The sequence below is a fragment of the Cetorhinus maximus genome, chromosome 8 (assembly GCF_964194155.1).
Source record: "Cetorhinus maximus chromosome 8, sCetMax3.hap1.1, whole genome shotgun sequence".
Lineage (NCBI taxonomy): Eukaryota > Metazoa > Chordata > Chondrichthyes > Lamniformes > Cetorhinidae > Cetorhinus > Cetorhinus maximus.
Genome location: NC_135886.1, coordinates 60,999,093 through 61,011,544, shown reverse-complemented (window position 1 = coordinate 61,011,544; position 12,452 = coordinate 60,999,093). Strand labels below are relative to the sequence as shown.

Below are 12,452 nucleotides of genomic sequence, written 5' to 3'. Positions count from 1 at the left end.
ATTCAGCACAGAGTTAATCAGAGAAATTCATCACAGGGTTAATCAGAGACAGTCAGCACGGGGTTAATCAGAGACAGTCAGCACGGTGTTAATCAGAGAAAGTCAGCACAGAGTTCATCAGAAACGGTCAGCACGGGGTTACTCAGAGAGAGTCAGCACGGGGTTAATCAGAGACAGACAGCATGGGGTTAATCAGAGACAGTCAGCATGGTGTTATTCAGAGAGTGTCAGCACAGGGTTAAACCGAAACAGTCAGCACGGGGTTACTCAGAGAGCGTCAGCACACAGTTAATTAGTGACAGTCAGCATGGGATTAAGCAGAGAGAGTCAGAAATGGTTTAATCAGAGACAGACATCACGGGGTTAAGCAGAGAGTGTCAGGACGGTTTAATCAGAGACAGTCAGCACGGGTTTAATCAGACAGAATCTGCATGGAATTAATCAGCGAGAATCAGCACGGGGTGAATCAGAGACAGACAGCACGGGGTTAAACAGAATGAGTCAGCATGGGGTTAATCAGAGACAGTCTGCATGGGGTTAATCAGTGAAAATCAGCATAGGGTTAATCAGAGAGAGTCGTCACGGAGTTAATCAGAGACATTCAGCACGGGGTTAATCAGAGACAGCCTGCACGGGGTTAATCAGAGAGAGTCAGCACAGGGTAAATCAGAAACTGTCTGCACCGGGTTTATCAGAGATTCAGCACGGAGTTAATCAGTGACAGTCAGCATGAGGTTAATCCAAGATAATCAGCACAGGGTTAAGGAGCAAGATTCAGCACAGAGTTAATCAGAGAAATTCATCACAGGGTTAATCAGAGACAGTCAGCGTGGAGTTAATCAGAGACAGTCTGCACGGGGTCATTCAAAGAGTGTCAGCATGGTGTTAATCAGAGAAAATCAGCACGGAGTTAATCAGAGAGAGTATGCACCAGGTTAATCAGAGACAGTCAGCACAGGGTTAATCAGAGACAGTCAGCACGGGGTTAATCCGAAATAGTCAGCACAGGGTTAATGAGCGAGATTCAGCACGGAGTTAATCAGTGAAATTCATCACCGGGTTAATCAGAGACAGTCAGCACGGGGTTAATCCAAGACAGTCAGCATGGGGTCAATCAGAGAGAGTCAGCACAGGGTTAATCAGAGACAGACAGCACAGGTTTAATCAGAGAGAGTTGGCACGGGTTTACTAAGGCAGAGTCAGCACGGGGTTAATCAGAGATAGTCAGCACAGTGTTAATCAGCGAGATTCAGCACAGAGTTAATCAGAGAAATTCATCACAGTGTTAATCAGAGACAGTCAGCGCAGGGTTAATCCGAGACAGTCTGCATGGGGTCAATCAGAGAGTGTCAGCATGGTGTTCATCAGAGGAATTCAGCACGGAGTTAATCAGAGAGCGTTTGCACGAGGTTAATCAGAGACAGTCAGCATTCGGTTAATCAGAGACAGTCAGCATGGGGTTAATCAGAGGCAGTCAGCACAGGGTTAATAAGAGACAGTCAGCACGGGGTTAATCCGAGATATTCAGCACAGGATTAATGAGCAAGATTCAGCACGGAGTTAATCAGAGAAATTCATCACAGGGTTAATCAGACACAGTCAGCACGGGGTTAATCCGAGACTGTCAGCATGGGGTCAATCAGAGAGAGTCAGCACGGAGTTAATCAGAGACAGTCAGCACGGGGTTAATCAGAGAGAATCAGCACAAAGTTCATCAGAAACACTCAGCACGGTGTTACTCAGAGAGAGTTAGCACGAGGTTAATCAGAGACAGTCAGTACAGGGTTAATCAGAGATAGTCATCTCGGGTTTAATCAGAGACAGTCAGCATGGTGTTATTCAGAGAGAGTCAGCACAGGGTTAATCTGAAACAGTCAGCACGGGGTAAATCAGAGAGAGTCAGCGCACAGTTAATTAGTGACAGTCAGCATGGGATTAAAGAGAGAGTCAGAAATGGTTTAATCAGAGACAGACAACACGGGGTTAAGCAGAGAAAGTCAGGACGGGTTAATCAGAGACAGTCAGCACGGGGTTAATCATAGAAAGTCAGTTCAGAGTTCATCAGAAACAGTCAGCACGGGATTACTCAGAGAGAGTCAGCACGGGGTTAATCAAGGACAGCCTGCACAGGGTTAATCAGAGAGAGTCATCTCGGGTTTAATCAGAGACAGTCAGCACGGGGTTAAACAGACAGTCAGCATGGTGTTGTTCATAGAGAGTCAGCACAGGGTTAATCAGAGACAGTCAGCACGGGGTTAATCAGAGAGAGTCAGCGCAGGGTAAATCAGAAACTGTCCGCACCGGGTTTATCAGAGATTCAGCACGGGGTCAATCAGAGACAGTCCGCACGGGGTTAATTAGAGGCAGTCAGCACGGGGTTAATCAGAGAGAGTCAGCAAGGTGTTAATCCGAGACAGTCAGCAGATTGTTAATCAGAGACAATCAACCCGGTGGTAATCAGCTTCAGTCAGCATGGGGTTAATCAGAGACAGTCTGCACGGGGTTAATCAGAGGCAGTGAGCTCGGGGTTAATCAGAGAGAGTCAGCACAGGCTTAATCAGAGAGTGTCAGCACGGGCTTAATCAATGACAGCACAGGGTTAAGCAGAGAGAGTCAGCACGGGGTTAATCAGAGACAGACAGCACGGGGTTAATCAGAGATACTCAGCCCAGCGTTAATGAGAGATAGTCAGCACGGGGTTAATCAGGGAGAGTCAGCACTGGTTTAATCAGAGACAGTCAGCACGGGGTTAATCAGGGAGAGTCAGCACTGGTTTAATCAGAGACAGTCAGCACGGGGTTAATCAGGGAGAGTCAGCACTGGTTTAATCAGAGACAGTCAGCACGGGGTTAATCAGGGAGAGTCAGCACTGGTTTAATCAGAGACAGTCAGCACGGGGTTAATCAGGGAGAGTCAGCACTGGTTTAATCAGAGACAGTCAGCACGGGTCTCCAGTTTCTAATCTCAAACTCATACTCTGAAAGAAATTTTCCCCCAACATCTCCACTCCAGTTTTTCTCTTATTCCCCATCTCCACTCCGGATGTTGATATTCCTCAGTCCCCACTGTTTTTTTTTCAATCCCCACTCCGGATGTTGTTATTTCCAGTCCCCATCCGGATGTTGTTATTCCTCAGTCCCCATTCAGGATGTTGTTATTCCCATTCTCCACTCTGGATGTTGTTGTTCCCAGCCCCCATTCCGGATGTTGTTATTCCCATTCCCCACTCTGGATGTTGTTGTTCCCAGCCCCCACTCCGGATGTTGTTATTCCCATTCCCCACTCCGGATGTTGTTATTCCCAATCCCCACTCTGGATGTTGTTATTCCTCAATCCCCACTCTGGATGTTGTTATTTCCAGTCCCCACTCCGGATGTTGTTATTCCTCAATCCCCACTCTGGATGTTGTTATTTCCAGTCCCCACTCCGGATGTTGTTATTCCCAATACCCACTCTGGATGTTGTTATTCCTCAATCCCCACTCTGGATGTTGTTATTTCCAGTCCCCACTCCGGATGTTGTTATTCCTCAATCCCCACTCTGGATGTTGTTGTTCCCAGCCCCCACTCCAGATGTTGTTATTCCCATTCCCCACTCCGGATGTTGTTATTCCCAATCCCCACTCTGGATGTTGTTATTCCTCAATCCCCACTCTGGATGTTGTTATTTCCAGTCCCCACTCCAGATGTTGTTATTCCCATTCCCCGCTCTGCCAGTTGTTGTTCCCAGCCCCCACTCCGGATGTTGTTATTCCCATTCCCCGCTCTGGGTGTTGATGTTCCCAGTCCCCACTCTGGATGTTGTTATTCCCAGTCCCTTCTCCGGATGTTGTTATTCCCATTCCCCACTCTGCCAGTTGTTGTTCCCAGCCCCCACTCCGGATGTTGTTATTCCCATTCCCCGCTCTGGGTGTTGATGTTCCCAGTCCCCACTCTGGATGTTGTTATTCCCAGTCCCTTCTCCGGATGTTGTTATTTCCAGTCCCCACTCTGGATTTTGTTATTCCCAATCCCCACATTGGATGTTGTTATTCCTAATCCCCACTCTGGATGTTGTTATTCCCCGCCCCCACTCCGGATGTTGTTACTCCCAGTCCCCACTCCGGATGTTGTTGTTCCCAGTCCCCACTCTGGATGTTGTTATTCCTAATCCCCACTCTGGATTTTGTTATTCCCAGTCCCCACTCTGGATGTTGTTATTCCCAGTACCCATTCCGGATGTTGTTATTCCTCAGTCTACCCTTATCCCAGATGTGTAGGGGATGTGTGTAAACAGAGAGTATTGCTGGATAACCTCAGTGTAACCTTTCCTAATTCTCTGAGCTGGATTTTAGGCTCTTGGGGTTCTGAATGAAAACCTATAGGATCACAGGCAGCCCATGATCTCACTCAATCAGGAAGCAGTATTCACTCCTCCAAAGGCGCACTGTTGCTGATCTGTGTGGTACTGAGACCAGTTGATCAGAGGATCCCATGGCCGGACTTTGCTGATCTGACATTTTGGCCTCAGTATCATTGTGATTTTTGGCGATGGGGAGAAATCTTGTTCTGAACTGCTGCAGGTGGGTGGAGGCATGCGTTCCTGCTCCTGCTTATCATCCAGTGATCCCCAGCTGGTAGTTGACCTTTTATGGAGTATCTGGTAAAGAATAGAACGTGGTGGTGATGATGCTGAATAGCTCTTTACCACTCACTGCCCATCTAGCTGGACAATGTAGGGCAGGGGGAGGAGGGGGAGGGTAAGGCGAGTGCCCATCTCTAACCCCAACCCAGGGCATCACATAGAATTACAGAGAGTGTAAAGCACAGAAAGAGACCATTCAGCCCAACTCCCCAATTGCAGTGTTTATACGTCACAGGAGCTTCCTTTCATTTTTCTTCATCTCACGTTAACATCCATCTATCATTTTCTCCTTCATATGTGTATCTGGCTTTCTGAAGAAAGGATTGAGATAAAACAATGGAGTCAAACCTTTAGCGGAAGATCTTTTATTCTAACATTACTTTAGAGTGGGGCAATGGGTCACAGGTAGAGGTACGAGATCCAATAAACAAGATTGAAAAGTAGAAAGGCAGTGGGGAAGAAAACCCGGGAGTAGGCATCCAGCCTGGAGATGTGGATGCGGATGCGCCCCCGGCGCCAGGTGCCAGTTTGACAATCCTCGATGCAGCAGAAGAAGGAGCGGCAATTCTTCCCCTCCAGACATTCGTCAGCCAATTCGTCCTCTGGTTCCTGCCACTGTGCCAGGTTGTTCATGGTGATGGTGGTGAAACAGGGTTCAGCGCCCGGTTCACACGGCTCCTAGAGAAAAAAAATCAGAAAAAAGATCAACTTAGGCAGGGGTTAGGAGAGAGGAGTGTTAGGTCAAGCTACCCTGTGCTGTCTCTGATTAACCCTGTGCTGTCTCTGATTAACCCCATGCTGTCTCTGATTAACCCCATGCTGACTCTCTCTGATTAACCCTGTGCTGTCTCTGATTAACCCCATGCTGACTGTCTCTGATTAACCCTGTGCTGACTCTCTCTGATTAACCCCGTGCTGTCTCTGATTAACCCCGTGTTGTCTCTGATTAACCCGGTGCTGACTGTCTCTGATTAACCCTGTGCTGACTCTCGCTGATTAATCCCATGCTGACTGTCTCTGATTAATCACATGCTGACTGTCTCTGATTAACCCCATGCTGACTGTCTCTGATTAACCCTGTGCTGTCTGTCTCTGATTAACCCTGTGCTGACTGTCTCTGATTAACCCTGTGCTGACTCTCTCTGATTAACCCCGTGCTGACTCTCTCTGATTAACCCTGTGCTGATTCTCTCTGATTAACCCCGTGCTGACTGTCTCTGATTAACCCTGTGCTGATTCTCTCTGATTAACCCCATGCTGACTGTCTCTGATTAACCCTTTGGTGACTCTCCCTGATTAACCCTGTGCCAACTCTCTCTGATTAACCCCGTGCTGACTGTCTCTGATTAACCATTTGGTGACTCTCTCTGATTAACCCTGTGCTGACTCTCTCTGATTAACCCCATGCTGACTGTCTCTGATTCACCTTTCACGGTCTCTGATTAACCCCATGCTGATATCCCTGGGGAATATATGTCTTAATTGGTTAAATTGAAACCCTCCCCTCTTCAAACCATTGAATTCCACAGACAATGCACTTGCTGGCATTTTAATGTCACCTTCTTTCTCCTAGACAATGTTAAATGGGAGACCATTTGCTCATTGCTGGATTGGTGGATGAGCCCTGATCTTTTTCTGCTCCAAAATGCAGATTTCCCCATTCTCAATGGGATCTACCAGAAACAAGACTGCTTTCCCAAACCCTGGGATCAACTGGAGCACACACTCCACAATTAAACTGAACCATTGTTGGGCTCCAGTCACATCGATGTTTCAGAGCACAGGAAGCCAAATAGCAAGAGCCTGAAGCTTAGGTCGTCGATACTGGATAATGCGGATTGTCAATGAATCACATCCCCAAGATGTCCCATTACTGTGGATTCTGATTCTTTCATCACCTTATCCTGCCTGATAAATGGATGTACACAATCAAACACTTCAGCGACTGAATTTGCTGTTTTTGTGCCAAGTTGACATTAGTACTAATCACTGATTTAGCAATGGGATGATCCAGGCTCAATCTGCACCAATGGCCATGCTGCTGCTAAATTTGCTGGGCTTATCTTTCAGGCATCCTTAGAGCCACCTGGGACAGATGTCAGATTCCTTATATGCGCAAACAATGGGACTAATGGAAGGAAGGACGTAATAGATCTGGAGAGAGTGCAGAGGAGGTTTACAAGAATGTTGCCAGGGTTAGAAAAGTGTAGCTACGAGGAGAGATTGGATAGGTTGGGGTTATTTTCCTTAGAACAAAGAAGACTGAGAGGTGACTTGATTGAGGTGTACAAAATTATGAGGGGAATAGATAGAGTGGACAGGATAAAATTGTTTCCCTTGGTGGAGAATTCTAGAACCAGGGGGGCATAGATTCAAGATAAGTGGCAGAAGGTGTAGGGGGAACAAGAGGAAGAACTTTTTTACCCAGAGGGTAGTGGGTGTCTGGAACTTGCTGCCCAAGTTGGTTGTAGAGGCAAAAACTTTAAACTGTTTTAAAAAGTACCTGGATCTGCACCTTAAGTGCTGTAAGCTGCAGGGCTATGGGCCGGGTGCAGGAAGGTGGGATTAGAAAGTGCACCTGAGTGTCCTCGGGATGGCATGAACAAGATGGACTGAATGGCCTCCTTCTGTGCTGTAACTTTTCTATGGTTCTATGGTTCTAATGGTTCTTTTTGGTCCTTTTGCTAGAGTTAGGTGGCTTTGAGTTGGAGCAGGATCCTGAGCCTGCTTCTCTCATGATTTTGTAGAGACTGCTGCAATGTCAATGGTAAAAGAGTTGTGGCTGTGAAGCCAGAGGATTAGCAATGCAACCTCACCCCCGCCACCCTGATTCCACAGCACTCACGATAACCTCCCCTCCCCCAGTTGCTGCTCCACCAATACCCCTCCCCAGAAGGAAAAAAAATATTTGGACCAGGGCTCTTATTTCCCAGTTTTTACTATTTTTTCATCTGGGCCCCCACTATTGGGTACTTGTCTCCAGACCAGAGCCAGTGAGGCAAGTGGCCCAACATTTAGCGAAGAATTAAGCAGCTGGTAGGTGCTCAATAGGAACATTCAGCTTGACCAAGTAAAGATAATGAGGCCCAATACCAATTTTGAAACAGATTCAGGCCTCTAGTTTGGAGCTAAAAATGGCCATAACCACTCTATCCTGAGCTGCAGCAGGAGATTTTCCACTCTCAGTACAGTAACAGAACACTGTGAAGGATATGGAAAATAGTAACACTTAAACGCTGAGCTTCTGAAGCAAAGTGTACTCACACAATAGAGGTGAAAGATGACTAAAATAGTAATGTGCTGGGCCCTAACACTTGTTTCTCTCACAGCCAAGAACAATAAGGGATTTATTAACCTGTCTTGGTTATAGCTCACACCCATCATGTTGAGCTAGGCTCAGGCACTCAGCTGGATTTATCTTCAATGGACAGTGGAGATAAAATAGGAACAAAGCCTTGGCCAGAACACTGCAGGGAAATCTTCTGCTCTTCTTTAAATAGTGCCATGGGATCTTTTACATGAAAGGGCAGGTGGGGCCTCAGCTTAATGTTTCATCCGAAAGACAACATATCCAATAGTGCAACACTTCCTCAGTAATGCCACTGACAGTGTAGCACTATCCAAGCACTGTCAATGGAGCATCAGCCTGAATTTTGTGCGCATATTTCTTGAATGGGATTTAAACCTGAGATCTTTCAAATCTGAGACGAGCATACTCCCACCGAGAACAAAATCCATATGCGGTATCTTATTGGAGGCCTTTTGAAAATCTAAGTATATCACATCTATGACATTAACTTTGTCTACTCTTTGTTAGTTCTTCAAAGAAGTCAATAAGGTTGGTCAGGCAAGATCTTCCCTTTTGAAACCTGAGTTCACTATTCTCCCCTATGTTTTTAGTTTAGAGATCTTATTTCTATTACACATTTAAATAAGGATATGTCCCCTGTCATTGATGATAATCTAACTGGTCAATAATTCTAACTAAACTTGTTCTATCTCCTTTTTTAAATATAAGGATCACATTAACAGACTGGCAGCTTTTGGTACAATATCCTTTTCTGAGGTATTTCCACACCTACTTAATAGCGTCTCTGCTACCTCTTGCCAGGTAATTAGCCATAGCCCATGAGAAACCATAGGCAACTCTCTCCATGAGGGAGAGACAATTGGTTACATATAGCTTGAGGAATACCACTCTGATCAAGCTTAGGACATGGCAAGGAGGCAGACCTCTGTACTATTGAATCTGCGCTATTGCCGTTATTCTGCATCACACTCTAGCAATGTAGCCAACAGCTAACTGGCCTGAAACTCTTTTAACATGCAAAGAGGCAACCTATACAGGATTTTATAAAGCCTAAGTTTAATTTACCTCCTCCATTTCTACCTTCAACGTTTTTACATCTTTTCTTATTATTTAACACCATGTCCTCCCTAGAAGTCTCCCTGGTAAATACTGAGGCAATATTGTTGATCCACAATTTTACCATTTTCACTGTGTTAGCTGTTTGTTTATAGTGTTTTTCCCTAAGCGATCCCATTGTTATTTTTATTTTTAATTTGTCATTTACCGGCATACCATTGTAGAAAACTTTACTATTTCTTTTCATATTGCTTTATAATTTAAAGTTCTAGTTCCTCTGCTTCCCTAATTGATTTTTGATTTCTTTCCAGCTAGGGATTTCCTTTTGTCACCCTCACTTTTATTGTTCATGCAGTTGGTATATACTTTCTCACTAGTTTAATTTTACCCTTATCTCTTTATTCATCCATGGTAATTTATTATTAGTTATTTTGCTTTTGTTTTTTTAGTCAGAACATATTTCTTCTGAACCCTATTGCTCACTGTTTTCAATATTTCTCTCTGCTGTTCTATCCCTTTTTTGGCTTGTTTTTTCAGTTCATCTTCCACAGTTCTATTCTCATTCCATCTTTGTCCAATATATTACTTCGGTTTTTGTCTTATTCATATCCTTTTCACTCTTCATTGTAAGTCTTATGATCGCTATTGCCTAGATGTTCCCTGTGCTCACTTTTCTTACCTGTTCTGCTTATTTCCCATTACTAAATACAGCAGCGTTTCCTCTCTTCTTAGACTTTTTACATACTTGATGAAAAAATGGACACAATGTAATTCCATCCCCCTTTCCCCTTTTCCCAATCTCTTCTTGCCAGTTTCTTTGTATGTAGTTGAAATCTACCATGATTATTAGTTAATGTTTTTTACTCATTCAATGAATTTGCCTACATAGTTCTTCCTCCACTTCCATTTTTAGGTGATCTGTAGAATGCTGCGAATGGCTGATTACAAGGTACACAGGCTGTTTTGTGTTGCTGTGTCTATTATCTGCACATGCATGTACTCAAAAATAGATCAGGGGACCATTCCTTCCATCAGATGTTGCCTGTTAAAACTCCTGGGAATATGACCGTGGGTGGAATCATCCAAGATTTTCACTAAATGCAGCAGTGGGTGGGCAAAATGACATTTTACCCGCTGGCCGCAATGGCGGCTTTTCACACTGTATCATCCCAAACCTGCCACATGAATTATGCATTCCCAGGAAACACACTGTTTCTATGGCGGGCAGGTTCTCGTTCACCCGCCATGCCATCAATTCGCCACTTTATCCTGCCGGGTGCCATATTTAAAGTGCAGCCGTGTGCACATCTCAGTGCATCCAGCCCAGGACTGCTGCAAAGAAGACATGTCCCTAAAAGGCAAGAAGGCTGCAGCCCCAGGTTCAAATATCCATCCCTCGAGCACCTTTTGGACACAGTGGGGGTCCGCCAGGATGTCCTCTACCCCAGCCCTGGCCGCAGGATGACAGCAACCTCACTAATCAGGCTTAGGAGGCTGTGGCAGCAGTGGTCAGCGCCAATGCCCTGCAAAAGAGGACACCCACCCAAGAGGATGAATGATCTCCTCCATTCCGCCAGGGTAATTCACTCTTCTCATCACTCTCAACTCACACACTCTCAAACCCATCACACATCCATAGGGCCTTCACTCACTGCCAGGTCAAGGGACATCACCATTCACTGTCTCACACATGTCTTCGTTATCTTCATCCTGTCCATGGTACCACTCATCACTCACACATACCAGGCATACTGATCATCTGACCTGGCAGGGACCCTGCTTACACTCACTCTATCTTTATTCATGCAGGATAAGCTAGCACACGACAACAGGGAGAGGTCACAGACAGGTGGAGCAATGCCTAAAATCAAGGTCCTCACGGACTTTGAAAACAGAGCCATCCATCTGGCTAGCGAGGATCTGGACCATTCCTGTGCTGTCAGTGAGGTCGGCGCTGCTCTACCAAGCGAGGATCCAGCAATGCAACATCTATCAGACAGCCATGCTGTGAGTGATGTGTCCTGCTTCACAGGCCACTGCCATGCACTAATTATCTCTACTTGCTTTCACAGGCACATCTGGGAAACTGCCAATGGAGTCTACAACCCATGGCCTCCAATCAAGCCTCGAGGGATGCTCAAAAGAGGAATCTGCTGAAACCCTTGCTGAAAACCCGCCACAGTGCCCACCTACACCCTCCACCACTGCAGAGACACATGTCTCAATGGGACCAAGCTTTAGAGTAGCCTCAGAGTCACAATTCAGTCAGCACATCACACTAAGATAAAAGCAAAAAACTGCGGATGCTGGAAATCCAAAACAAAAACAAAAATACCTGGAAAAACTCAGCAGGTCTGGCAGCATCTGTGGATAGGAGCACAGTTAACGTTTTGAGTCCGAATGACCCTTCAACAGAACTAAGTAAAAATAGGAGGTGAAATATAAGCTGGTTTCCCCTCTCTCTCTACACCCCCCTCCCCTCTCACTCTCTCCCCCCCTCCCCACTCTGTCTCTCCCACCTCTCCCTCTCCCCCCTCTCTCACATCACACTGTCTGATCCACAGCAGGCAGACGCAGAGACTTCCCAGGTGTCCGGCACTCAGAGGACTGCTAGAGGCCAGAGGGTGCCACTGCGACACAGCAGGACCCTGAAAGCAGGCCAGGGCCCTCCAGGTATCAGCCCTCCAGAGGACATTCGTCAAGGTCATCACAGTCATATAGCAGTCACATAGTCATAGTCACATCACAGTCAGCAGGCTGCCTTCACCTCTGCTGTGGATGTCCGGGGAGCACCAAGACATGGCGGCAGGGTTGGGAGGGTTAAGAAGAATTAGCTGCACAGTCTGGGCACGGATGTTAATCACTTGTACATAATGTTCGCTATTGCCAATAAACTCCCAAGAATGTCTCCCTGCCTATGGCTCCTTGTCCCGATGAGCAGTGTTTTTGTCACTTGGATGTGAAACCTTTCTGCACAAGATAAAGGGCAGGTGTCTCAGTCCAGGGCCTCTTCCCTGTGCCCTGTGCAGCCTTCAGACCAAAGTGATGGTCCAGCCTCACACTCCCTGGAGACATTACTGATGCCTGCACCTTGGCGGTGCTTGTCATTGCTGCTAGAATGTAGTGGGCAGGCACCACAGAGTTCCATCATTCTTTCTGTGTGCTCTCGAACATAGAACATATGAACAAGGAGCAGGAGTAGACGTTTCAGCCTCTTGAGCCAGCTCCACCATTTAATAAGATCATGGTGGATCTGATAGTAACCTCAAATCTGCATCCTGCCTATCCCCGATAACCTATCACCCCCTTGCTGTCCAAGAATCTATCCACCTCTGCCTAAAAATATTCAAAGACTGCTTCCACCACCTTTTCAGGGAGAGAATTCCAAAGACTCACAACCCTCTGAGTGAGAAAATTTCACCTCATCTCACTTTTAAATGGGCCACCCCTTATGTTTAAACAA

At 46.1% G+C, this 12,452-nt stretch overlaps 1 protein-coding gene across 2 annotated transcripts in view; it reads right to left on the bottom strand.

Moving 5' to 3' along the window:
• Positions 1-4,975: 4,975 nt before the first annotated feature.
• Positions 4,976-12,452, bottom strand: part of LOC144683285 (gamma-aminobutyric acid receptor subunit gamma-4-like) — a 354,953-nt gene continuing 347,476 nt past the window's right edge. The window contains exon 9 of one of the 2 annotated variants that reach the window (XM_078546230.1): positions 4,976-5,301. In XM_078546230.1, coding sequence (XP_078402356.1) covers positions 5,023-5,301 — 279 coding nt within the window. In that variant the 3' untranslated portion in view covers positions 4,976-5,022. The remainder of the gene's footprint in view (positions 5,302-12,452) is intronic. The other variant, XM_078546231.1, reaches the window with a different exon arrangement.